The 25,220-nt window shown below is 44.8% G+C and overlaps 1 protein-coding gene across 17 annotated transcripts in view; it reads left to right on the top strand.

Annotated features, from left to right (window-relative positions):
- PTPRT (protein tyrosine phosphatase receptor type T) overlaps window positions 1-25,220 on the top strand; it is a 1,024,383-nt gene that overhangs the window by 278,140 nt on the left and 721,023 nt on the right. For all 17 annotated transcript variants that reach the window (XM_023626585.2, XM_070247923.1, XM_070247921.1 and 14 more), the window contains exon 2: window positions 2,370-2,495. In XM_023626585.2, the coding sequence (XP_023482353.1) occupies window positions 2,370-2,495 (126 nt within the window). The remainder of the gene's footprint in view (window positions 1-2,369; window positions 2,496-25,220) is intronic.

The raw sequence follows: 25,220 nt of genomic DNA, 5'->3' as shown, positions 1-25,220 counted from the left end.
GGGATGGCTGTGGGCTCCCCTTTACTCGAGTACAGCTTGGTCTGTGTCTGGCATCCCATTAGCATTTGTTGGTTGATTCATTCAACTAATATTCATTAATCCCCTACCATGAGCCAGTACTGTTCCCAGCCCTTCTGAAGCTTACTGTCTGGTGGAAGCTGGTTGATTGCCTCTGTCCTTGCCTTTCAAAGGTCATCCTTCTCTGCTATATCTGGGATGAAATCTCCTCTGTCATCTGCTCCTAACCTCCCCTCTTGTCTCCTGGGACTTCCATCCTTTCCTGTTGACCCTTGTCAATCCACACTGGTCATTGCCTTTCTTCCCTCAATTCCCCAAAGCACCAGCGACACGTGCTTGTGTGCAGCCAGCTCTCACTGAGGAGTTGGGTGTGGTGGAGGGACTGTTTCCAGTTCCTGGTCAGAAGGGCCTCCTGGTCCATTTCCACTTAGCAGCCAGTCCTCTCACTCACCCCAGCTGCGGCCTCCACTGCACATACTGAAATATGTAAGTATTTATTAGTTTTCTTGTTTACTGTCAGTCTAGCTCACTAAATAATGAGAGCATGACTCTTTTCTAAGCCACTGTACAGCTAGGATCTAGTACTCTGTCAGATCTACACTAAGAGCTCAATTGAATAAGTTTTTAATTATTGAACAAATAAATGAAAACAAACAGATATTTTAGTTCCTACTAAAGCATCAGCAGGATATTTCTCCCTGGCCACCACCTTCTGTAGGTTTTTGCTTTTCATTGTGTTTCTTAGTCCCCTCTCTGCCTCTCCTTTTCATCTCTCTCTAGCTGCCTACATGAAACACCCCAAATTCCTGTTACTTTGTGCAAAGCTATTTAATATTTGCAACTCAAGCTGCAACCCCTGCCCTACCAAAATAGGTCCAGCCCTCCTTTTCCCAGCCCAAGACTCATTAGGGTGCTCAAGGCCAACCCTTCTGGGTTCCCATACACAGCAAGAAAGGAAAGTGGAGAGAGCTTTGGCATCACAGGTTTCTTTAGCAGCGTTGTGACTGAAGTCTGTATCAAATCTGTCAACAGGACTTCCACCACCACTAAGCATAGGAAATCCCAGGTCTGGGGTGCAGAGAAGGGACTTTGTACTTTGCAGCTGATGAAGAGGATGGCATGAAGTTGGATGAGACTGCAGTCACAGGGGCTAGCGAGGGATGGTTTCTGTACGTGACTCAGAACCACGTTTGGATGTGTGATGGGGAACCACTGGGTGTTTAACGGAGGGAGATGATGATATGATGAGATCTGAGCATCAAGGAGACCAGAAAGGGGCAGAGGAAATGATGGACTGGGGTTTGAAACAGGTCTGGGAGACCAGTCAGGAGGCTGCTGCAGAACTTAGTCCTGGCGCTGCCCCCCGCCTCTGTGTTTCTTGCCGGGTCTCCTTGCAATGCCTTCCTCCTACCCTCAGCCCTTGGAGATGCTCGAATCCTTTACAGCCCTGATCAGTTCTCCTCTTCCAGGATGTCATGGGCTCCTGTTTCTCTGGACAGACCAGCATTTCCTAGTTGCAGCCCCAAATCCACACCCCAGAGATCTCTCAATGTCATCTGGAGGGGCTTACAGCCCATAGCATTTGCTCAGTAAATTCTTGTCAAAATCGAATTGACACAACTTATTGTAAAATGGCGGGTAGCTTGGACTTTAAAGTTAAAGGGAGAAGCCTTAAGTGTCGTCAGCATTGACCGTGTTATCTTGCAGGTGCTTGGTTGTCTCCTTCCTCATGGTTTGATTTTTACTCCATGAAACCTGATTTTCCAAAAACTGCCCTTATAGGGAAGGGAGTGGATATTGAGAACTGATTCTACACTAGTTACGTTTTATAGATTATCCCATTTAGTCCTCATGATATTTCATTCAGATGTATCTTTCCTTCCATGTTACAGATGAGGAAACTGAGTCACAGACAGGTGAAGCATCTGGCCCAAGCGGACCCAGCTTTGCAAGTGGAGATTTGTGTCTGGTTTTGCTAGACTCCGAAGCTAGTGCTTTCTCTGCGGCCTCGCAGCAGCCTCTCTCCGTGTTGCAGGAAGCAATTACTGAGGCATGCCCTGGCATTCATTTTTCTTACTTAGAATGAGACGTTGCTGTTTACTTTCTCAGGAAGCAAGATTGAAATCAATGTAACTAGCCTTATTAACTTTTTTAAATAGGGGGGCCTGCAGATGCCAGCGCCTTTCCTGAGAACGCCTAAGCAAATATAAAAATCCAATTTGCTTGCCTTTTTTTAAAATCTTCTCCAGAGTTTAAAATTCAAAGCTGTAAATGAAGAGCCGATGAGATGGGGTTAACGAACCAAACCTCAGACACGAGGATGTATTTACCCATATCTCTTTTGTCTGCAGGCGGCTGTTCCTTTGATGAACACTACAGCAACTGTGGTTATAGCGTGGCCCTGGGGACCAATGGGTTTACCTGGGAACAGATTAACACGTGGGAGAAACCAATGCTGGACCCAGCGGTGCCTACAGGTATGTGACCCACTGGGTTTGGGGCTGAGATGGGGATGGTAGCTTTTATGATGACTCATGGGGAAGAACTTTCTTATGGATTGAGCTGTCTGAGCGGGCAATAGATAACTTTGTTGATAGTGAGTTCCCCATCCTCAGAGGTATGCAAACCGATACCTGAATGAATTCTTAAGGATGTGGGGGAATCACATGTTATCTGGATTCAGGGACTTTTAGGATTTCTTTTAGCTTTGGGATTCTAAGCTTTAGCTACAAGTAGGGCATCATTGGATTTTGCTTGGGGAGCCTGATAGTTGTGGGATTTTAGGGGAAGAAAGAGCTTCTGAAGAACTTGAGATCATTCTTTTCCTTCCAGGCCACATAGATGCAGCTTGTATATATGTAGAAAAACTTCTACAGTCCAAGTATTGCTCGCGAAGTTAATGTCCTGACATCCTGAATGTCAAGCTTATCCTTAACCAAGGGGGCTGAAGGCCTAATGTATGCTCCTGATGGATGCCTGCGACCTAGGCCTTTGGAAGTTCCACCTGGTGTATGCTAGGGAGGGAACACCTGCAAGAGGTATGCTCAGGAGAACACATTTAGGGTGGGGTCTGCCAGGGTGAGCTGAATCTTGAAGAGGCTTACCTGGTGACCCAAACCAGGAAGAGCTGCAACTCTGGGGACATGAAGATCACCTCTGGGTAATGTGAGCCCTGGTGCAGTTGTAAAGACAGTTGGTTGTTGGAGCAGGGAGGCCATTCTCCATGGTTCCTCCCTGACGGGGACTCCCTCTAACCCCGACGCTGTCCTGGTTTTTTACCAGCCCCTCCTGGTGCTATCTCTCAGTCTCTTTTGTCAGCTCACTCTGGCCATTAAACATTGGAGTTCTTCAGGCTTGGTCTGCACTAATGTGTATTAGTCAGGGTTCTCCAGAGAAACAGGACCAATAGGATATATAGAGAGAGACATGTAAGAGGAGACATATGGGAATTGGTTCACATGATTTTGGAGGCCAAGAAGTACCCCCATCCACCCTCTGCAAGCTGGAGACCCAGGAAAGCTGGTGGTGTCATTCAGATGGAGTCTGAAGCCTGAAAATCAGAGAGACTGGTGGTAAGAGCCCTGATCTGAGTCTGAAAGCCCGAGAATCAAGAGCTCCCATGTCCGAGGGCAGAAGATGGACCTCCCAGCTTAAGCAGAGAGAGGGAATTTGCCCTTTCTCTGCCTTGTTGTTCTATGTGGGTCCTCAAGGGATTGGATGATGCCCACCCACATTGAGGAGGCCTATCTGCTTTACTCAGTTCACCAATTCAAACGCTAATCTCTCGTGGAAACATCCTCACAGACACACCCAGAAATAATGTTTTGCCAGAGATCTGAGCATGCCTGAGCCCAGTCAAATTGACATATAAAATTAACAGTCACTCCATGGATGGCCTCAACTACTCCCATGGCTTCAGTTGCCATCAGACTTCTCTTAACGAATTCTAGAACTACAAGACCCACTGCCCAGCTGCCGTGTCTTCTTGCTGCCTCTGGGGAGAGGAATTTTCCAGGATATCACTGAGCTGGAGACAGAGAAGATGCTCAGAGATGCCTAGGTAAACGTGTGGCCTGTGTGGCCTCGTTGACTTTGATTTTGGCTACAAAGCAAGAGGCTTCTGAAAGGCTCTATATTGTTCCTATTAAGGGCATAAATTGTTTGTGTAAGTTTCTCCTGAGTATAGCCTCAAGTCCCAGGTATAATAAAACTGTGCTACAAAATTGAGATTTTCAGATCTAATGGGATCTTTCTGCATGAGCAGAGCCACCAGCAGTGATACATGCTCGTTAGTAAAGTGACCATGACCTCTGTGCCTGTTGCCCCATCATAATTTTTAACAATGCTGACTCTACTCTCAAAAGTGTCTTGATTTAGATGCTAGAATCACTCATTCCGTTAGGGACCCCAAGAATCCACAGCACCTGCGCTGAAACAAACCACACCCGCTCTGCTCTGCATCGCCATCTTTGATGTGGGCTAAGTATAACCGGATCTTATGGGGGTGTGTGTGTGTGTGTGTGTGTGTGTGTGTGTTTACATGCACACATATGCTCTTTCTGCCTGTCTTTAGCTCACCTGGAGCCCTATAGGGTCTTCCTGGCTCTCCAAACTCAATATCTTCAAAATTGAACTCCTGATTCACCCATTCCCCCTCCTCATCTACTCACTTTCCAGTGCTCCCTATCTCAGGAAAGGCCACTTCCTCCATTCTGGTGTTGATTCAGAAGCCCAGGGTCAACTTTCTCTTCCCTCTCTTTCCCCCTCTTCCTGCCAGTCACTTTGTCCTGCCACTTTACCTCCTGCGTAATCTCAAGTCAGCTCACATCTCTCCGTCTCTGCCGCCACTACCCTGGTGCAGATCACCACCAGCTCTTGCCTGGGTAACTGGAATCCTTTCTAACAGACTTCTTGGCTTCCTCTTTTGACTTTAATCCACTCTCCACACAGAAGCCAGAGAAATTGTTCTAGAATATATCCTTCTTCATGTTACCTTTTTATTGCCCCCAACCAGCTTTGTTTAGAGTCTTTCTGAGGCTTCCTACTGCTCTTAGAAAGAAGACCAAAGTACTGTTGTGGCCTCCAAGGCCTTACAGGGCTGGTTCTGCCTGTTCCTCCAGCCTCACCATGTTCCACTCCCCCCATGCTTATTTCACACTGGCTTCTGTCAGTTCCTAGAATGTTCCAGACCCTATCCCGCTGCGGGAACTCACATACGATGGGCATTTTTCTTCCACTCCATTCTCTTGTACTTCCCGTTCATATCTCAGCTTACACATCACATCACATCCTTAGGATGGCGCTCGCTAGGTGTGCTGGTCTGGGTCAGCTCTCTCTGTAAATATTTCCCACTGTACCCTGCCCTTTCCTCAATAACACGCATCACAGCTGATGTTATTTGTTCAGTGTGTGTTTTACCCCCGGAGGAGAAGTTCCGTGTGAATAGGGACCATGACAGTCTTGTTCCCAGCTTTATCTTGAATGTCTAATACAGTGCCTCATACACAGTATGCGCTAAATAGCATTTTGTTGGATAGATGCATGGACAGATGGGTAAATAGGCTTTGTCAAGTGTTGTTGTTTTTTTCTGTTTTTAAAGATTGGCACCTGAGCTAACATTTGTTGCCAATCTTCTTCTTTTCTTCTTCTTCTTCACCCCAAAGCCCCCCAGTACATAGTTGTAGGTCCTTCTGGTTGTGGCATGTGGGACGCCGCCTCAGCATGGCCTGATGAGCAGTGCTGTGTCTGCACCCAGGATCTGAACTGGTGAAACCCTGGGCTGCCGAAGAGGAGCGCGTGACCTTAACCACTCGGCCACGGAGCCGGCCCCTGTCAAGTGTTTTTTAAATGATGAAATGCATCATAAATACAATTAAATGCCTTTGGGGCCTCTGGTAACTGATCACACATTCTTAATCTTCGCTACTGTCCTTCCATTTTACAGATCGGTAAATCAAGGTTCCGAGAAGCTGAGCGACATTGCTGCTTTTCCCACCGTACCACTCTCTCTGCCCAAAGGAACCCCTCTTGCTTCTAACCCTAATTTTCTCAGCCCCTCATTATGGCTGAGTGTCATTTCATAAATATTGGATTGTGCTAATACAATCTTCTGAGCTTTTCTAGATAGAGGCATTTGATCATGGTCACTGGAATTATTCTGTCATGATGCGCCTGTGGATTTCAGTGGCTCTGCATGCTTCTTGGGCAGAGAGGCATGAAAGTGAATTTGGATTAGGTGAAATTGTTTGCTCTTCTCATGGGCAAAGGCTGAAATCTTACTTTTCCTTCTGTAAAGCCAGCAGTTTCCATCCTTTTGGAGATCTAGTTTGAGTCTGTTTATTCAGATGTTCCACAACCTTTTATTGGTCCCCTTCTGTGTGATAAGCTCTGTGCTAGACTCTGTGTAAATCAGACCATGCCATTTTGGCCCTTAATCCCTCCAGTGGCTTCCTCTGGCACATAGGATGAAATCTGAACTCCTTGCCATGGCCTGTCTTCTCCAAGCCTTTTTTCTTTTCAAAGTGCTCCAGATACACTGGCCATTTTTCAGTTCCTTGGACATGTCAGATGCTTTCCTGGCAGAGGACCTTTGCACATGCTATTCCTTCCCACTGGAATAGTTTTCTTCCCTCTTCACTTGGTTGGTTTCTTCAGGTCTCAGCTCAAACAACTCCTCAGGGAGATCATCCCTCAACTGGTCTGTCTGAAGAAGCACTCCCTCATTGTTCTTGCTCATAGCATCCTGTTCTTTGCTTTCAAAGTCCGCATCACAGACATGTTTACAGGCCAGCTTATTCCAATCCTACACCATAGCTGAGTGGCTCTGTGGCCTTAATCCCTCGGCCTCAGTTTCCTCATCCTTAACGTGGGAACCACTGTGAGAGTTAAATGGGTTGATGCCTGTGTGAGTGCCAAGTGTCTGCACGCGGTAAGGCTTAATCAGTGCTGGTTCTTCTAAGTTCTTTTCTAGTTCTACAGTCTCTGAGGCTGTAAGTCTAAGGCCATGTTAGAACCTTGCCCCTCTTCAAGCTCACCTGACCCCAGATGCTACTTAACACAGGTGAACCAGCCAGCAGGTGGTCTGCTGTGGGTCACTGCTGGGCCCAGAGGCTTTTCAATACCCAGGAGAAATGCTGTCCAAGGGTTTGAACACTTCTCCATCTTGGCTCCATTATTCAGTGCTGCACACACGACTATCATACTCTTTTCCTTATCCCTCTCCATGGGACAAGCCCTCAGGCTAATATTCCAGCCTTCAGACCTCATTTTCCCCACCTCATCTTTATTGGGGCTGTCACAGGAATGGGGGTTACTATACCCATAGACGTTCTCTCCAGGCCTCTATCTTGTCTGTGGAACTAACTGCAACCACCACTGGTTCCTAGCTCTTCCTTATTCAGCCTTGGCATGTTTCCACGTATCCACCCTGAGGTACAGCCCAGGGCCCAGCAGGAGTGTGTCTGTAGGCTGAAGGGAGATGCAAGTGCTGTAAGTGTCATTTTCAAGGGGCCGAGGCCTAAGGCAATGGGACTTGGGAGGTTTCCTTCTATGTCCTTCTAATGCTTTGGGGACATTGCTTTAAGTGTTGGAATGAGGTAGGGTTGCATCTCAGGCTGAAAGCCTGGGTGCACAAGAAACACTGCATTTGCATCAACTTGAATGTGACCCTGAGCCTCCAGGGACTCAGACATTAAGTTGTAGTCATTATTGGGGCTCCCCCTTCCCTAGGCGTCTACAAATGTCCTGAGACTTAAATAGGCCATTGTGATTTCCTCTGAGAAGCCCACTGTCACATTCCCTGTGGTCCCTCTGGGCCTAGGAATTCTGCTGCTTCTTTCCCAGGATTGGAGCCCTTGTCCCAAGTCCAGCCAGCCCAGGTGCATCACCCAGCATCCCTCTGGGCCCTGCCCTCTCCTTAAGTACTGCTACTCAGTAGCGTGGGACCAGCAGGCCCATCCCTTTCCCCTTCTCAGGGTGGGAGAACTCCTCTCAGGTCCTCAGCCCTCAAAGGCACACCCCTCTTGGCTCAACCCTTCTTGGACCCACAGCATAATCTCTTCAGTAAGTTTAGACTTTAAAAAAACAAAGGAGGAGAGAAAGAACCCTGGCTTCAAGCACTTTCTTCTTGCCATCCTGCACAAATTTCTAGAGCAGAGAGCTACAAAGAGCTTAGTTCTTACCTGATTGGAAGGGGCAGGTGTTGAGAAGCATCCAGAGAAAACATGCACACAGGTGCACACACACACACCAACAGGAACCTTTCAGCCAGTCAGCCTGCCAGGGAAGCAGGCACAGACACCAGGATGGTGCTGGAACTTTCCCTTGTGCCACTGGGCCCTTGGCTCTGTGTTCCTGCTTTGCTCAGGAACCACTGATATTGACAGAGAAAAGCTTGGCGTCTGTTATGGGTTGAATTGTGTCCACCAAAGAGATAAGTTGAAGCCCTCACTCACCCCTGGCACCTGTGAGGGTGACCTTATTTGTAAATAGGGTCTTTGCAGATGTCATCAAGATGTAATTAAGATGAGGCCATGCTGGTCATACTAGGCCCTCATGTAATATGATTGGTGGAGGTGAGGAGACACAAAGACACACGGGAGAAGGCCATGTGAAGACAGAGGCACAGACTGGAGCAATGCATCTACAGGCCAAAGAATACCAAAGATATGAAGGGATCATGGCCCTGCCAACATCTTGATTTTAGACTCCTAAACTCTAGTTTCTGTTGTGTCAAGCCACCCAGTTTGTGGGCAGTTTGTTACAGCAGCTCTAGGAAGCTCATACCTTGTCATTCACACATCAGCCCCTGACCACATCGCCTTTTCTATGTTAGAACCCATACTGGAGAGCTATAAGTGCTGAGACCTTTGCTTTCTTTCAAGAAAACTGGCATATACCACGTGTTCACTCTAACCAAAGGTTGGGTTAGGCATTTTCCTACATATTTCGTCTAACGTGCCACCATCCCGTGAGTTCCGAAGTATGGCCTCCTCTTCATTTTCAAAAAAATCAAGCCCCAGAGAGAGGAAGTGGCTGGTGCAAGGTCATGTAAGTAATATGTGAAAGAGAAGTCAGGCTTCAAATCCAAGACAAATATATGTTATACACATGGTACCATCATCCACTAAACATCCTTTAAAATTATTTCTATTTACAATCATGATTTATGATTACAAAAATAATGCATATTCATTGTAGAGAATATGCACAATAGAGATAGTATGAGGAACCAAATAAAAGTCATATGTGCACACAAACTTAAATAAATATCTATTTTTGTTTTTAATGCTATTAAGCATTTTCCCATGTCATTAAATATTCCTTAAAAGCATACTTCCTAAAAGCTTCATAGTTTTCCGTTATAATGACTCTTCCATGATTTATTTAACCAGCCTGTATTATTGCATACATAAGTTCCTTCCAGTTACTCTTAAACCTCATTGTAGTGAGTGTTCTTGTGCGTTTGTCTCTGTGGTCATCTCCAAGAGAAGTTATCAAATTTGCTTTCATATATGTACATGTATATTTCTGTACTCCCTTGTGGACCAAACACAGAATGCTAGTGTATTAGTTTTGACATCTGGAGGAAGAATATCATCCACATGTCCAACGCGAATCCATGAGTTGATGTTGAGAAAATGCTTGTGAATTCTGAAGCCCTAACCACAAGTCAGGAATTCGTGATGGTCCGCTGAACGCACCGGGTCATAGCTCTCAGCACACCGGGGAGACCTACTGGGCGTGAGCAGGAATTATGTCCAAAATAGTGATCAACCAGAGCGGCCCACGCACTGTCCAGTCAGGGTGGACATCACTGTAAAAAGCAGAATGGGCTCTCCAGTGCTTATTGGATGAATATCTCTTCATAGTCTGTGTACTGAACTAGCTTCTGCTCTCCTTGTAGGCAGGGACACCATTTTTTTTACATCTGTAACCCCAGTGCTTGGGACTTAGTAGGTAGCAGTGAATGTTTGTTAAATCAATTGCTCTTATTAATAATTGAGCTTTCTTGCAATATGAACCCAGCATCTGTCTCCAGCCTCAGCCACTTCTTCTTCCCTTTTCTCTTCCCTTTCCTCTTCTATGTCATCATGCGAGAGAGGCCTTTGTGCTTTTGTGTTGGGAGTCTAGTCTCCAGCCCTGCTTCCTGATTTTGGGAATCTTGCACTGTCGGAGTCTTGGTGAAATGTGGAGCTCGCTGGAAGGTGAAGGGGCCAGAAATTCGCTACCCCAGCAGCCTGGGTGTGGCTGAACATGTGACCTGGGTGCAGCCAGTTGGACCCTCCTGCCAGGACTTTCCGTTTAGGAAGGACGAGCCAGTAGCCAGAGGCTGGTGCAGTGGGGTGTCTAGGGGTAGGGGCAGTCTCTGGGCCACAAGAGGTACTAAAAGAGATTACTGAACTGCCTGCTTCTTGGCTGCCCACAATGGCCTTAGTTTCAAGCCTGATTCTCCAGTTCCTATTTATGATGAGCCTCCCAATATTCTTCTTGAATATTCTTATTGTTGAGAAATATAGTCATAGCTGATTCCTCCTGTTTTCAACCACAAATCCTGCAGGTCACACTGTCATACTTTGCACTTTCTGCCCCCTCAGCTAGTAGGCACCTCCTGTCCCCCTTCCTCCTATATTAAAACCCTGCACAGATGTCACTCTTCCAGGAGGCCTTCCCTGACTCTCTTCCCACAGCATTTGCCTCTCTTCTGCATTTCTGTGGCTGAGTTTATTACAACGTGTTTTCTCTGATTCCTCACTAGGGCTGTGAGCTACTTGAGGACATGGGCTGCCTCTCATTGCAGAATTCCTTGTCCCTGCATGGCGCTCGGATCAGGGCAGGTGATCTGTATATGGACCAAACTGCCATCAGTATTATTAGCATTAGGAAAGTCAAGAGAGAAATGAGGTCAGGAAATTTTGGGGAGAATCCTGGAGTGGCTGCTGCTTTCTTTGGCATTTTCACAGTACCTGGGGCATCTGTAACTTTCATAGCTCAAGTGCCTCCTCTCAGCTTGATGAGGCTGTGGTCAATTGGTCCCAGAGCCTGCCTGCCCCTCTGCTCTGGAGCTGATACTCAGGGCAAATGAAGGGACCCTGGGGATTACCCCTTCCTTTACTCCGGGGCCTGGCATACTCTCACAAATGTATGGTCTGCTCGTAACCTGTGTAAGAGGATCCCCAGTGGAAAAGTGTGACGCGTCCAAAAACTGACCTGCTGTTTCTTTAATGTAGTGCTTACGTTAAAATGATCTGCAAGTGTGGGCCTGTAAGCATCCTTAATCACTCCGAGTATTATTATTGATTGGCTTAAAGCTATAAGCTCTTATGGTCCCATTTAGCCACTGTTGAATCAATGCATTTTTTTCTTCCCTCTTTAATGGTAAAATATTGTATATTCATTCTTAAAGAAATGCTGAGTTTGTGCATATAAGTTAACTCTCTCTGACCCCATCTCAGTTCTCTGAAATATCACTGTTAACAGATGGTATGTATTGAGAGAGAGAGAAAGAGAGAGAAGAAGAAGAGGAGGAGGAGGAAGGGAGGGGAGACAAAAAAATACGTATATATATATGTGGTAATAGTGACAGGAATATAGGGAAGTGATGCTTATGTCGTGCTTTTTATGTGGCAGTATCCTAAGCACTTTAAATACATTAACTTATTTAATCCTTACAACAGTCCTTTGATGTAGTCGTTATTGTCTACAATTTTACAAATTAGGGAACTGCAGGCACAAAAAGCTTAAATGTCTTGTCCAAGGTCATAGTTAGCGTATGGTAGAGCCAGGATTTGGCTACAGCAAGTCTGGGTCCAGAGTCTGAGCTCTTGACCACCTCACTCTTGTGCCTCCTAAGCATGCGGATGATGAATAGGATCGTGGTTCCCAGACTGTTGTGTCGTTGGTCTCTTTTCATACCAGTGTATTCAGATCAAGTTTTTGCCTTCCAGGGCTGTGTGGTATTCCGCTGGAAGGATGCATCATGGTTTATTTAACTAACACCCAAGAAGTGGCAGTGGGAAAAGAAAAGAGAAAAGCCAGAACACACCCCAAATGCCCAATAAAAGGCAGGATCTTGGACTCCAAACAGCTCTTGAAAAGTTCTTACAAAGCATCTCATATTATGGGATGGTCTCTTATGTATTTTGAACTAAAAAATTAACTGGGGAAACTACAGTAGCATGCAATGACCCCAGTCAATGCTAGTTTGGGATATTTACAGGGATCACAGAATTGGTAGAACAAAAAGGCAGGAAAATTGGAGACAAGTTTAGTATTATTTCAGAGGATATGACCCCAAACTGACTAGTGCTAAGGGTGGCTTGGAAAGCAACAGAGGATCTTTGCTGTGATCAGAATACACATCTGTCAGACAAGTGGGAACATACGTCTGTATAATACCCACATAAATGCTTGCCTTGACCTTTAGTTTTCTGTGACATCATACCTGGATTCAAAAAGTATTGTATCCAGGGGCCAGCCTCATAGTGTAGTGGTTAAGTCTGGCACACTCCACTTTGGTGGCCCAGGTTCACAGGTTTGGATCCCAGCTGCAGACCTACACCACTCTTCAGCCATGCTGTGGCAGCGGCTCACATATAAAAAAAGAGGAAGATTGGCACAGATGTTAGCTCAGGGCTAATCTTCCTCAAGCAAAAAAAAGAGGAAGCCTGGCAACAGATGTTAGCTCGGAGTGAATCTTCCTCGCCAAAAAAAAATAAGAAAGAGTATTGTATCCAAATGGTGTAACTGGAAGTAAAGGTGATGTAGACCCATGTCATTCAACTTAAAAAGTGCTTCCTCCAATAACAGACCCAGAGGTCAATGGTGCAGATGAAGAGTTTGAATAAGATCTTCTGTAGTATATGGGAATGGATAATAAACCACTCCTTTCTAACTGACACATGTACTCCACTTACTGGACAGTGTTCTACGGGGTCTACATGTTTCTAACTCATTTAATACTTCAGTAGCACTGTGAGCTGGGTACTGTTATTTCCCTTATTGTACAGATGGTGAAACTGAGGCCCAGAATGTAAGTAACTCACCCAAAAGTTAGTAGTAAATGAAGGAGCTGAGATCTGAACCCAGGTACTCTGGCTCCAGAGTCTGTGCTGTGAACCACTGTTGTTAGTGTATAGTCAGTTATGTGCCTCATAACATGTTTTGGTCAATGATGGACTGCATATATGTTGGTGGTCCGGTAAGATCAGCACCATATAGCCTAGGTGGGGAGCAGGCTGTATCATCTAGCTTTGTGTAAGTACATTCTATGGTATTCTCTCAGCAACCAAATTGTCTAACGATGCATTTCTCAGAATGTATCCCTGTCATCAAATGATGCATGACTGTAATATATTATCTTAGGAAGCGTGATTTTAAATATGCGTGCTTAATTAAATCATATCTTAGACACCTTAAGTAGACATTTGACTAATTTGTCTACACACTGACAATTTTATGTGTAAAAATTGGCTGAAAACTTTGCGTGGGGTCTTCTCCCTGGGAAAATGAAGGGAATGCCCTACTTCTAATCACTGAGGGTTGACCATCCTATCGGTGTCTTGAATTGACTAAGCCCAGTGTCCACCTAAATGCGGACATGCTGAGCCTGCGTGTTGTTCTGAATCGTTTCTGTTGGAAGGGAACCTCACGGAAGCAGTCATGCATCAGAGACATCTCACGGGGCGAGATGACTTCCCTGATGACTCTTCATCTCCTGCTGTTTGCTGGGGCAGCCTGAGAGGAAGATGTTGCTGAGAATCATCGCAGTGGTGGTGATGGTGGCAGCCCGGTGTGATGTGTGATGCTCCCATGGACCGTTCCTCTAACTGGGCTTCAGGTCCAGGGCCGAGGGCTCCTCCAAGGGAACACCTTGTTTGGAATATGCAGATTGTCTTGTCTTTAATGAAGAAGCAGATTTTCTTTATCCTTTGAATACTCGGGTAATTTGATTTATATTTACATGTTACGAAAGTTTATAAGAAAAGAAAATTGTAGATTAGTACAAATGTAGTAGTTTTTAAAATTTAGTGAAAATGAGATGGCTTGTGTGACTCCATAAAATCAGATCCAATAATCTGGAAAATCCAATAATCTACTGTAATCCCATTGGGAATGTTCTAGACCTGTAGCATCGAATATGGTGGCCGCTACTCACATGTGGCTGTTGAGCACTTGAAATGTAGCTAGTCCTGTACGTGTAAAATACACACTGGATTTCAAAGACTGAGTATGAAAAAAAGGATGTAAAACATCTCATTTATAATTTTTATATTGATTATATGTTGAAATGATTATATTTTAGATACATTGGGTTAGATAAAACAATTAAAATTAATTTAACCCATTTCTTTTTACTTTTTGATTGTGGCTACTAGAAAATTTTAAATTCCATGTGTGGCTCACATTATATTTCTATTGTCCAGTGCTGTCCTAGATGATCGGATTTTTATTGTGCAGCTGTCCTCCCACCAGCAGGATGTCTTCCTTTGAGAATAGTAACAGCTAGCATTGCTTCAGCCCTTACTCTGTGCTAGGCACTTTATTTATTTATTTATTTTGAGGAAGATTAGCCCTGAGCTAACTACTGCCAATCCTCCTCTTTTTGCTGAGGAAGACTGGCCCAGAGCTAACCTCCATGCCTATCTTCCTCTACGTTATACGTGGGACGCCTACCACAGCGTGGCGTGCCAAGTGATACCATGTCCGCACGCAGGATCCAAACCAGCGAACCCTGGGCCCCTGAGAAGTGGAACCTGTGCATTTAACTGCTGTGCCACCAGGTTGGCCCCTGTGCTAGGCAGTTTAAATGTCTCTTCCCCTTTATGGCCACAACAACCCTATGTAGTGTAGGTACCATTGTGTTCTGTATTTTGCAGATGGGGAAATTTCCTGTGGTTTATTTGTGCTTCTTTGGGGTCTATGGGAACACGGTGGGGCTGAGGTAGGCACTGTCTGCTCCACCAGGCCTTTCAGTTAGCCTGTCTTTCTAGCAAGTGGTAGGGAGACTTTCTTGAGAGCCTGTCCGGGCTCAGCCACTAACCTGAGACTTTGGGCAGGCCAGCTTTTCTCTGTGCTTCCTGCGTCCTTTTCTGTGAAATAGTCTAAAAGTAAGAAATCCTGGGTTTTAGTCCTAGCTCTGCCATTAACATGCTCTGTGCCCTTGGGCCAAGCACCATCCCTCCCTGGGCCTTATTTACCTTATATTTAAAATCAAAGATTGATCTCTTCTGACTCTAGCATTCCATGATTTGTAATTTATGAATCAAGAAGAAAAGGATATCTTTTTAAATGTAGGAATTAAGTGACACATTCATAAATTAAAACGTCTATGAAAAATCCTGTGGTCCTAGCTCCCTATCTGTTTCTCTGTCAGTCGTGGCAGCTGCTTCTGATTCCTTGACGGGGAATTTGTCTCCATGAGTGTGTGGAGATGGGGCACCTGAGGGACAGTCCGTCCCTGACAGCTCAGACTTGCACAGAAAGATAAGTCTCCCAGTCGAGCTTATAGTGACTACTCTGTTCTCAGAGAACGCCCCCCAGAGCTGCAGCATCTACTCCACGCCCCCTTAATATCATGGGTGCATCTTCAGATTTTATTTCCCACAATTGCTGATCAGTGAGACATTTGGTCATTTATAGAAATTTCCCCTTTTTCTAAAAAAGACGTCCTGCTCCCCCTACCCCCCACTCCATCCAACTTCCCTACTGTGCTCTATGCTAACATAATTACACGTTAGCTTTGGAAAGCAACGGTTCCTTTAGCAAACTGTTTTTTAAACTTTTCTTCCATCTGCCAATGTCTTTTAAAATTGCTTCCTTTCCTGAGTGTTGTGTTCATCATTAAGAAACCCAAGTTGCACTCCCTCAGAATTCAAAATATTACTTGTCGTCAGTGAAGCACCTTGTAAAAGCTACGGACAAGCAAAGGTATGCTGTGCCCTTTGCGAAGAGTGCTGAGAGTTTCTAAGGTTAAGAGAAGATTTGTAGCTTGCAAGAGCCTTCGAAACCATAGCTACTAAAACACATCAGTGTGATGAGTCTATCAGCTGAGGTTTAAGTAGGAAAACAGAAACCAGCCTAGGTATTTCCATCAGGAAGGTGTTTAATGCTGGGTGTTATAAAGCCTCTAGAGAGAGGCTTATAAAGCCTTTGGGAACCCTCACATATATGGTCAAATGATCTTCAACAAAGGTGCCAAGACCGCACAATGGGGAAAGGACAGTGTTTTCAAAAGATTGTGTTGGAAAAACTAGATAGCTGCATGCAAAAGAAGGACACTGGACTCTTATGTTACACCATACTATATACAAAAATTAACTTGAAATGGATGAAATATCTAAACATAAGACTGAAACTCTAAACCCCTAAAAGAAAAGTTGAGAGACAAGCTTCATGACATTGGATTTTACAGTGACTTTTTTGGATATGACACCAAAAGCAGAGATAATAAAAGCACAAAATAGACAAATAGGACCACCTCAAACTTAAAAACTTCTGTGAATCAAAGGAAACAATTGACAGAGTGAAAAGGCAACCTCTGGAATGGGAGAAAATATTTACAAGTCATATACCTGCTAAAGGGTTAATATCCAGAATATATAAAGAACTCTTACAACTCCACAACAAAAAAACAAATAACCTGATTGAAAAACAGGCAAAGGACTTGAATAGATGGTTCTGCAAAGAAGCTATACACATGGCCAACAGACATATGAAAAGATGTGCGACGTCGCTAATCATTTAGAGAAATGCAAATGAAAACTACAATGAGTAGCACCTCACATCCATTAGTCTGGGCCTAATAGTAATAATAATACTAATAAACAGAAAATAACAAATGCTGGCAAGGATTCAGAGAAATTCGAACACTTGTGCGCTGTTGGTGGGAATATAAATGATGCAACCACTGTGGAAAACAGCATGAAGTTTCCTCAAAAAATTAAAAATAGAATTACTATATGATCCAGCAATCCCGCTTCTGGGTATATATCCAAAAGAGCTGGAAGCAGGATCTCGAAGAGATATTTGCACACCCATGTTCAATGCAGCATTATTCACAATAGCCAAGAGCTGGAAGTAACCAAATGTCCACTGATGGATGAATGGATAAAGAAAACCTCACATGTACATACAATGGAATATGATTCAGTCTTAAAAGAGAAGGAAATACAGTTATATGCTACAATGTGGATGAATCTTGAGGACATTATCCTAAGTGAAATAAGCCAGTCACAGGACACAAATACTGTATGATTCCATTTATAGGAGGTATCTAAAGTAGTCAAACTCATAGAAACAGAAGTAGAATGGTGGTTGCCAGGGGCTGGCGGGGAAAGAGAAATGAGAATTGTTTAATGGATATAGACTTTCAGTTTTGTGGGATGAAAACAGCCCGGAGATCTGTTGCACAACAAGGTGTGTATAGTTCACACTGCTGAACTGTACACTTAAAAATGGTTAAGATGGTAAATTTTATGTTATACGTTTTTGCCACAATTAAAAGGAAGATGTAGTTTCTAGGCTTCCAGCCCCAGTGATGTGTGAAAGAGCTTAGAGGGGTGGGATTGGTGCAAAATCTCCAGACACCATTTCCAGTGCAGGGTGTCCTGGGTGAATAGGTGACTTTGTGTTCTTTCTACATGGAGGAAATGAATGGAGCGTGAGCTTTGAAATCCAGCAGATAAGAGTCGAGCTGGAATGTCAGTTCCACCAGCGCCTAGCAGTCTGACCTGGGGCTGGCTTGGTAACCTCTTGACTGGGGTCAAGATTCCCCAGGAGTGTGAGAAGAGCAGGAGGCAGAGAGCAGAACTGGAAATTCTCACGAACTGGAGAATGGCCGGAGCCCGGGAGCCCGAGGAGATGGAGGAGCACACTCAGAGAGCTAGGCGGCATGAGTCTGCCTTTCACCAGGGCGCCGTCCAGGGCGCCGTCCCGTGTCCCTCCCTCACAGAGGCTCTGTGCTGTGGGGTGCTCCTTTTCTGGGGCCTCTATGGTTCGCCTTCCTGCAGCCCCCAGTTCTACCCTAATTTGACTTTATTATTCTCTACGCCACTCCCATGTTCTTTGCTTTGCCTGGGGGACCACCTGGGTCTCAGAATTCATTTTGCCTCCAGACCCGCCCCAGGTCAGGCATCTAGAAAGCACACTACAGAGGAGCTGTATGAACCTCTGCACTTAGCACCCATCTCCCTCCATCAGTTATAAGCTCCATGGGAGCAGGAATCATCTTGCCCCTTCACAGCCAGGTGTCCTCAGTGCCTAGAACGGACCCTGGCACCCAGGATGCCCTCAATTAATATTGAGTGAGTGAGTCAGGGATGATTGAAATGTTAAGCTACTTGGAAACGGGTTTAAAGGAAACAGAGAATCCAAGATGGCTGAAACGCAGGCTTGTGGTACCATGCCCGGGGTCTCAGGAGGCCTGTGTTCTGGGACTGCTATGTTCTTGGCCTGCTGTGTAGCCTGGAGAAAGTTGCTTAGCCTCTCTGAGCACTAGTGGTCTTACCCGCACAATGAAGGATTAAGTAACACCGCCACAGTTCTTTCTAACTCTAACAGCACACAGGTTCTACGAGGCAGTTCTGTTGCACAATTTGTTCCATTACTGCAACCAGGGACCTCATGAAACAGGAACAGGAGAGTCTAGAGTGCACGGTGGATGAGGCAGGCCTGGGGTATGGGAGCTGGAGCAAATGAAGCCTGGCAAGCCAGTGAGCACCCCTAGTGTAGGTCCAACCTTTGAAAAATAAATCTCATTTTGCTTTTCTGGGTAGTGGCAACAATTAGAAGAGAAACCGTATTCAACACCGTGTGGCATGAAATAATTATCTGATTTTGACCATTTCAAGCAAAAGTGTCAGCTTTACAATCCTGATTTAAGACATTGTACTAAGTTTTTAGATTTTGCAATATGGAAACTAATAACAGAAAGCTTATTTGCTTTGAATTCAAAGACTACCTTCCTGCATTTGAAAGGAACCTTCGGTAGCCTTTGTCCTTGACGCTCCGCACGGTTGACTTCAGGAAAGGCTGTCGTGAGCACACACGCACAAAACACTCGTGGACACTCTGGCCAGAGGGACATGAATGGCAGACCTTGAGCGAAACTTTTAGTTTCTCTGTGGCCCGGAGTTTTTTTGCATGGTCTTAGAGGATGTGGAGGTTAAATGAGGTGACGTGAAAACACAGAACAAAATGCTTGGCGCATGGGCGCATGGAGGGTCCTCTCCATCGCCCCACGTGCCTCCTTCCTGTCCTGTCTCAGCTGGGACTCACCGTGGGGGGGCTGTGTTAACTCATCTCTATTGAAGGAAAACTCTGAGGCCTTGTCAGGCCTGAACTCACGTGTGTGTGTCTGTGTGACTCTATGATGTGGGTATGACACCACTCACCCCAACTGGCCCTCTTTGAAGCCCTCAGGCCCTTTATATGAAGTGGCTCTCGGAGGTCCTTGTCCAGTGTCCTTGCGGAAGCAGCAGGTCACTGAGTGGTCAGGCCTGGCCATTGTAGCTCTGGCCTGGGGTGAAGCGCCCACAGGAAGGGTCTCCCTTGCCGGTGTCAGGAGAGCCGGACCCTGCTTGGGAAGGGGGCGTGACTATGCAGGGAAAGGACAGGAACGGGGGAGAGGGAGGCATCCCCTATAGGCAAGAGCACCTTGGCCGGGAGGCTGGAGGGACTTCTGAACCACTTCAGCTCCTGACTCTTCAGATCTGCTGTGACTCCGCAGTCCCGCTTCCCTGCCTGGGGGAGAGCTGGAGGGGTGGGGCTGGACCCCAGGGTCTCATCCTGAATGAGGAGGCGTCATGCCATACCGAGGCAATCCTCTGTGACTGAGCCCTGAGGTTTAACGTGGTCTCCCCTACGCCACTCAGATCCTTTAGGGCAGGACAGCACTTCACGTTTTTCTCTTTCCGCCGTCTGTATCTGATAATTAGGGGGTGGGGAGTAAAGTCTGGGGATGGGGTTTCCTTCCTCCTAACACCCTGGAAGAGGAGATGAGCATCCTGCTCACACTGACGCATCTTCTACTTTAGTCTTAGCTAGGAAATGAGTTTAACAAATCTGTAAGCTTTTAGGCCTGGGTCTTTCTGATCAGTTATAAAATTACTCTTTAATCTGTCAACATTCGTGACCTAAAGTCTGGACATTGCTGTGGGCTTGGCTTCTGTTTTCAAGGGGAAGTGAACACCTGCAGAGAGTGATCCCCAAACATGAGGCTAGACCACGCATCCTTACTCCTGCTAGACCAGCACACACCAGACCCTTCAGGAGCAGTGTGGACCCTGAAGGTCAGCATTCTGAGGTGTGGACTCAAGGAAGTAGGTCTCCTCAGTGGTCAGCTGCTGCTGGCACTTCAGATTTACAAAATCTTAAGATCATGCCTGCTTTTCCACCAGCACAACTGCAGGAACTCAGACTTTGCCAGAGCTCAAGCCATGTGGTAGCAAGGGCAAAACACAGTGTTTCCTATCACACGTGTCCAGGTTTGAGCCCCGCCTCTGCTGTTCACTGACTTGTCACCATGTCTGACTGAGGACCTCTCTGAATCTCAGTCTCTTCTTCTGTGAAATGGGAATGGGAGTACATGTCTGCCTCACCCCATTACTGTGAAAAGCAGTCGAGATCGTGGAGGTGAACATGCTTTGAGAGCTCAGTGTCTTTGTGTGGGTTCATTGCCACTATTATTGTAAACTCGAGGAACAGCTGGTTCCAAGCTTCCTGTTGCAAAGAAATGTAGTGCTCTCAGCTAAAAAGACCAAACCCTGCTAACCCACCCAGTCCCTCTGAGGGCGGATTAGAACTGTTGTGGCTGTAAACCCAGCCGATATGGGCTGTAATATAGTAAATTATCACTTGTTTTGCAGGCTTGACGAGAAAAATAAATGCAATTACACTCATGAATGTTGAAAAATGAAGCAAGGCAATGCAGATCGGCACATTCGAGGTGCTTTTCCAAATGAAAAGCTGTGTACAATGAATGCTAATGGGCTTCTCCCTCCCACTCCCTGGCATATGGTGTGACGTGATCTTTCTGAATTAAGGGAGCAGCTGTGCCAAGTGCCCGGCAGTAGGAGAGGCGGCCGTGCATGGCCCGGCCCCCACAGTAGGAGACCCGGCAGGCAGACCCCAACTTCCTCTCTTGGCTGAGGGCCCAGCATAGACCCCAGCTTCCTGAAGCAGGTATCTGAGTGGTCTCGGTGATACCTCTCTGCTTATGGAACCTGGCGTCTCTTCTGTGGTTCTTTCGGTCATTCTGCCCACAGACATCCACTGAGCACCTACTGTGTGCCAGGCATGATGCTGGGAGCAGTAGAGATGAATCTTACATGCTCTGCCCCTCCCCACCAACCTGCACTGTCACCAAGGCTTGATGGGCGTGACCTAGTCCTGTGCTGCCAACCTGGTGACCACTGGCCACATGGGGCTATTCAGCACTTGAAGTGTGGCCAGTCCATATTGAGATGTGCTCTAAATGCAAAATGTCCACCACTCTCAAAAACTTAGTACCAAAAAAAAATATATATATAAAACATATTTTATTAATTTTTATATTATTTAAGTGTTGAAAAGATAGTCTTAGATATATTGGGTTAAATAAAACCCAATTTTAATCTATTAAATTAAATTAATAAATTTAATTAAAATACATTTCATCTATTTCTTTTTATCATTTTTACTATGGCTCCTAGAAATCTTAAAACTACAAAAGTGTGGCTTGCACTGTTTCTTTAGAATGTCACCGATCTAGCCCCTGCCTAGCTGTTCGTTCATCTCTTCCACTGCACTTCCCCCTTGCTTCTGGCTCTTCTGTCAGTTCTTCAGCCCCACCAGGCTCTTTCATGCCTCAGGGACTTTGCACTTGCTCTTCTTTCTTCTGAAATGCTCTTCCCCAGCTCTTTCTCAACTTAAATGTCATCTTCTGTAGGAAATATTCTCTGACGGTCCTTCTAAATTCATCCCCCCGTTACCCTTCATCAAAACACTCTTTCTTTCCTAGTCACTACTGTCATATTTAGGTATTTTATTTATTTAATTGCTTATGTGTCTATTTCCTCTAATAGAACATTAGGGCACTCAGCTTGTCTGCTGTTTTTTTGTTTTTGTTTTCTGTTCTAATCTCAGTGCCTACCACAGCAACTAGCACATAGTAGGTACTCAATTTTTTTCTTAGATGAATGAATGAAAGATTGAATGTCACAAGGGAGAAAAATATTTTGATCATTTTGAGATGTTGAAAAGACATTTAAAAATACTTAAAAGCAGGTCCTAATTTATCAGTCCATTAAGGAAGGTCTGGATGAGAAGCATATGGCATATAAAGGGTTTAAATGGAGGGAGTTTGATGAAATAGAGGTGGGATCTGGGTTAAGAGAATTCACAAGGGATGGTGAAGTGCCTGGGGGCTGGCAGCAGTGAGGAGCTGTTACTACCCCTAGGGTGAAGGGCATTGGTAGGGAAAGGGGTTAAGGGACTGCCCGACAGGCTGCAGAGGAACACAACCACTGCCCAGACTCCTCCCTCCCGTCCTTGGGGCTTCTGCCAGTAACTGCCATTGGTCAAGCTCAGCTAGAAGCAGAGGGTGAGGGAGGCAGGAAGATAAAGATCACAGAAGTCGGGATCTCAGAGAACAGAGCAGGGTGGGGACTGGGTCTCATTGGGAGTGGGGTGCACAGAGAGTAACTGGCATCCTGAGAAAAGGCATGGAAAACTATTTCCTTAATGTACTAGAGCATGTCTATTCCAAACCAACAACCCGTATCCTAAAAATATAAGGATGCTTATGATCACTAAAATTATTTAACATTCATTCAGGGATTTCTAGTAACAGAATTGGAGGTACAATTAGGGAGGAGGAAGAGGTAAAGTTATTATTTGCAGAGGATATTATTATCTACCAAAAACCCAAGAGAAATAAGTGAAAAACTATTAAAGCCCATTAAAAGAGTCCAGTAAGGTGACTAGTTAGGGAACAAATATACAAAATCAGCAATTTCCCAAATCCTAGCAATAACCGCTTAGAAAATATAACGTAAAAGAATTCATTCTATAAAAGTAACAAATATAAAAAGACTGAGGAATTAACTTGGGAGGCAATATGAAGGGGCTGTAGAAGGAAACTATAAAACAAAACTGAGAAAATAGATAAGTTAATGGATGTATCTCATTTTTGGATGGGAAGACGATATTTTTAAAGTTTATCAATTTAACTTAAAATACATAATGTGAATTACAGTAGAAATTTATTAGCAATATTACGAAATGATTTTAAATGTTATGCAGAGAAACAAATGGTCACAGATCATGAAAAAGATATTGAAATAGAATAATGGGGGAAGACTTCTATTTGTAAGTTTTAGGAACATATCCTGGAGTTAAACAGTCCAAATAGCATATACCAATTCAAGAAGAGACAGATCAGTAGAGCAAAATATGTCCCTAAAAGAGGTGTGCATGTACGTGTGTGTGTGCATAATGTACGTAAACTTAACACTTCCAATCAGTGAGCTGAGTCAAGATGAACTTGTAATGATAACCCACTAGGAAGAGTGTGGGCCAGTTGAGGTAGGTCCTTACTTCACTGCATACATAAATATATTTTAGATAAATGTAATACATTCCATTTAAAGGTAAAAATTTGCAAGCATCTAAGAATGTGATGCATAGATGAATACTTAATCTTTGGGAGTAGGACAGTTTTCTGATATTACCATTAAAGGCAGAAGCAATAAAGAAAAATATTTACATATTTGTCCCTAAATACCATAAACAAGATGAAAAGATACACAGCAAACTGAGCTCTGAATTTGCTATATATATATATATATATATTTATTTATTTATTTATTTATTTACCCCATATATATATATTTATATATTTACCCCGAACAAATGATTGGTATATTAATATCAAAAGAGCTCTTAGAAGTCAAGAAGAGAAAGACAAATGGTCCATTAGACGTATGTTTAGGGTTGGTGAGACTTCTGAGAAACAGGCTGGTATGAGTGCAAGTTGGTACAATATTTAGGGAGGACAACTTAGTATCTCTCAGACATAAAGTGTATATATCTTTCATCAGAAATTTTATTTTTGGAATCATATTCCAAGGGAATAACCAGAGATAAGTCTAACGTGAAAAATTCTGTGTGTGACCTATGACATGACACTTGACCTCCCAGAATGTCCATTTCTTCATCCAAAGCATGAGAAGATGCATCAACTCACTTCATAGGATGGCTATGAGGCTCATTTGGAAGACTTGCCTGGGAAAGCTTGGAGCTATGGAACCTGGGAACATGATGTGTGTTCATAATTAATTTGGGGCTGTCACATTTTGCTGCCTTCCTTCCGTACCCCCAGCCCCTCGGACACCATCTCCTAGGGTGCCTTCTCCTGTGATTTCAGCTCAAGGAGGAGTAAAGAAGAAAGAGCTCTGAACCTTTGCTCAAGTTAAACAGTGCTCCTCTGAGGATGGATGCTGGATGCTCAGCTTGGCTCGAGAAGCATTTAGTTAGCACCAATGACATACAGGACTTGTGGCAGCTATTGGGATAACAAAGACTCTCTCCTTAACCAAGCTTTAGTTAGGTTCCTCTGATCCCTCCTCTTGCCCAGGCCTTGACCTTGCCCTCCGCTCTCCACTCCCATCCTGTCTTTGGCCTGTCTAGCCCAGTTTTACAAGAATCCTCCTAGGTCAGTATAGTGAGAATCCCCCACCCTTGATATCTGATCAAATTCCTCGTCACTCCCCCTTGATATCTGATCCCCCTGGCTTGCCTTCAGCAAGATTCCTACTAAGTCGGTTTAGCCAGAATCCCCCTTATCCTGATGTCTCCTCTTGGTAAATCCATCCTCTGACCCCCTCATTGTGCTCCTTGGCTGTAATCCCCATCTGTCTTTGCTGTAGTCAGAGTTAAGCCTGATCTTTCTTCCCATTGCAATACCTCTAGTGCAATAGTCTTGAATAAATTCTTCCTTATGGTTTTAACAAGTGTCAGAATAATCTTTTCTTTAACACTGGTTGTCATGGTGAGTAAATCCCAGCCTGCCCAAAGGAAGCTTTGGGTCTAATGGGTAGACAGACAGGCAGACTTGTGATCAGCTGTACGGAAGAGGAGCTCATTCATTCATTAATTCAACAAACATGTATAGAGAACCTATAACATGTCAGGCATGGGGGTACCACTGTGAACAAGACACTCCA

This window comes from Equus caballus, chromosome 22 (genome assembly GCF_041296265.1).
Source record: "Equus caballus isolate H_3958 breed thoroughbred chromosome 22, TB-T2T, whole genome shotgun sequence".
NCBI lineage: Eukaryota > Metazoa > Chordata > Mammalia > Perissodactyla > Equidae > Equus > Equus caballus.
Note: the sequence above shows the minus strand (reverse complement) of the source record. Positions and strands in the feature narration are given on the sequence as shown.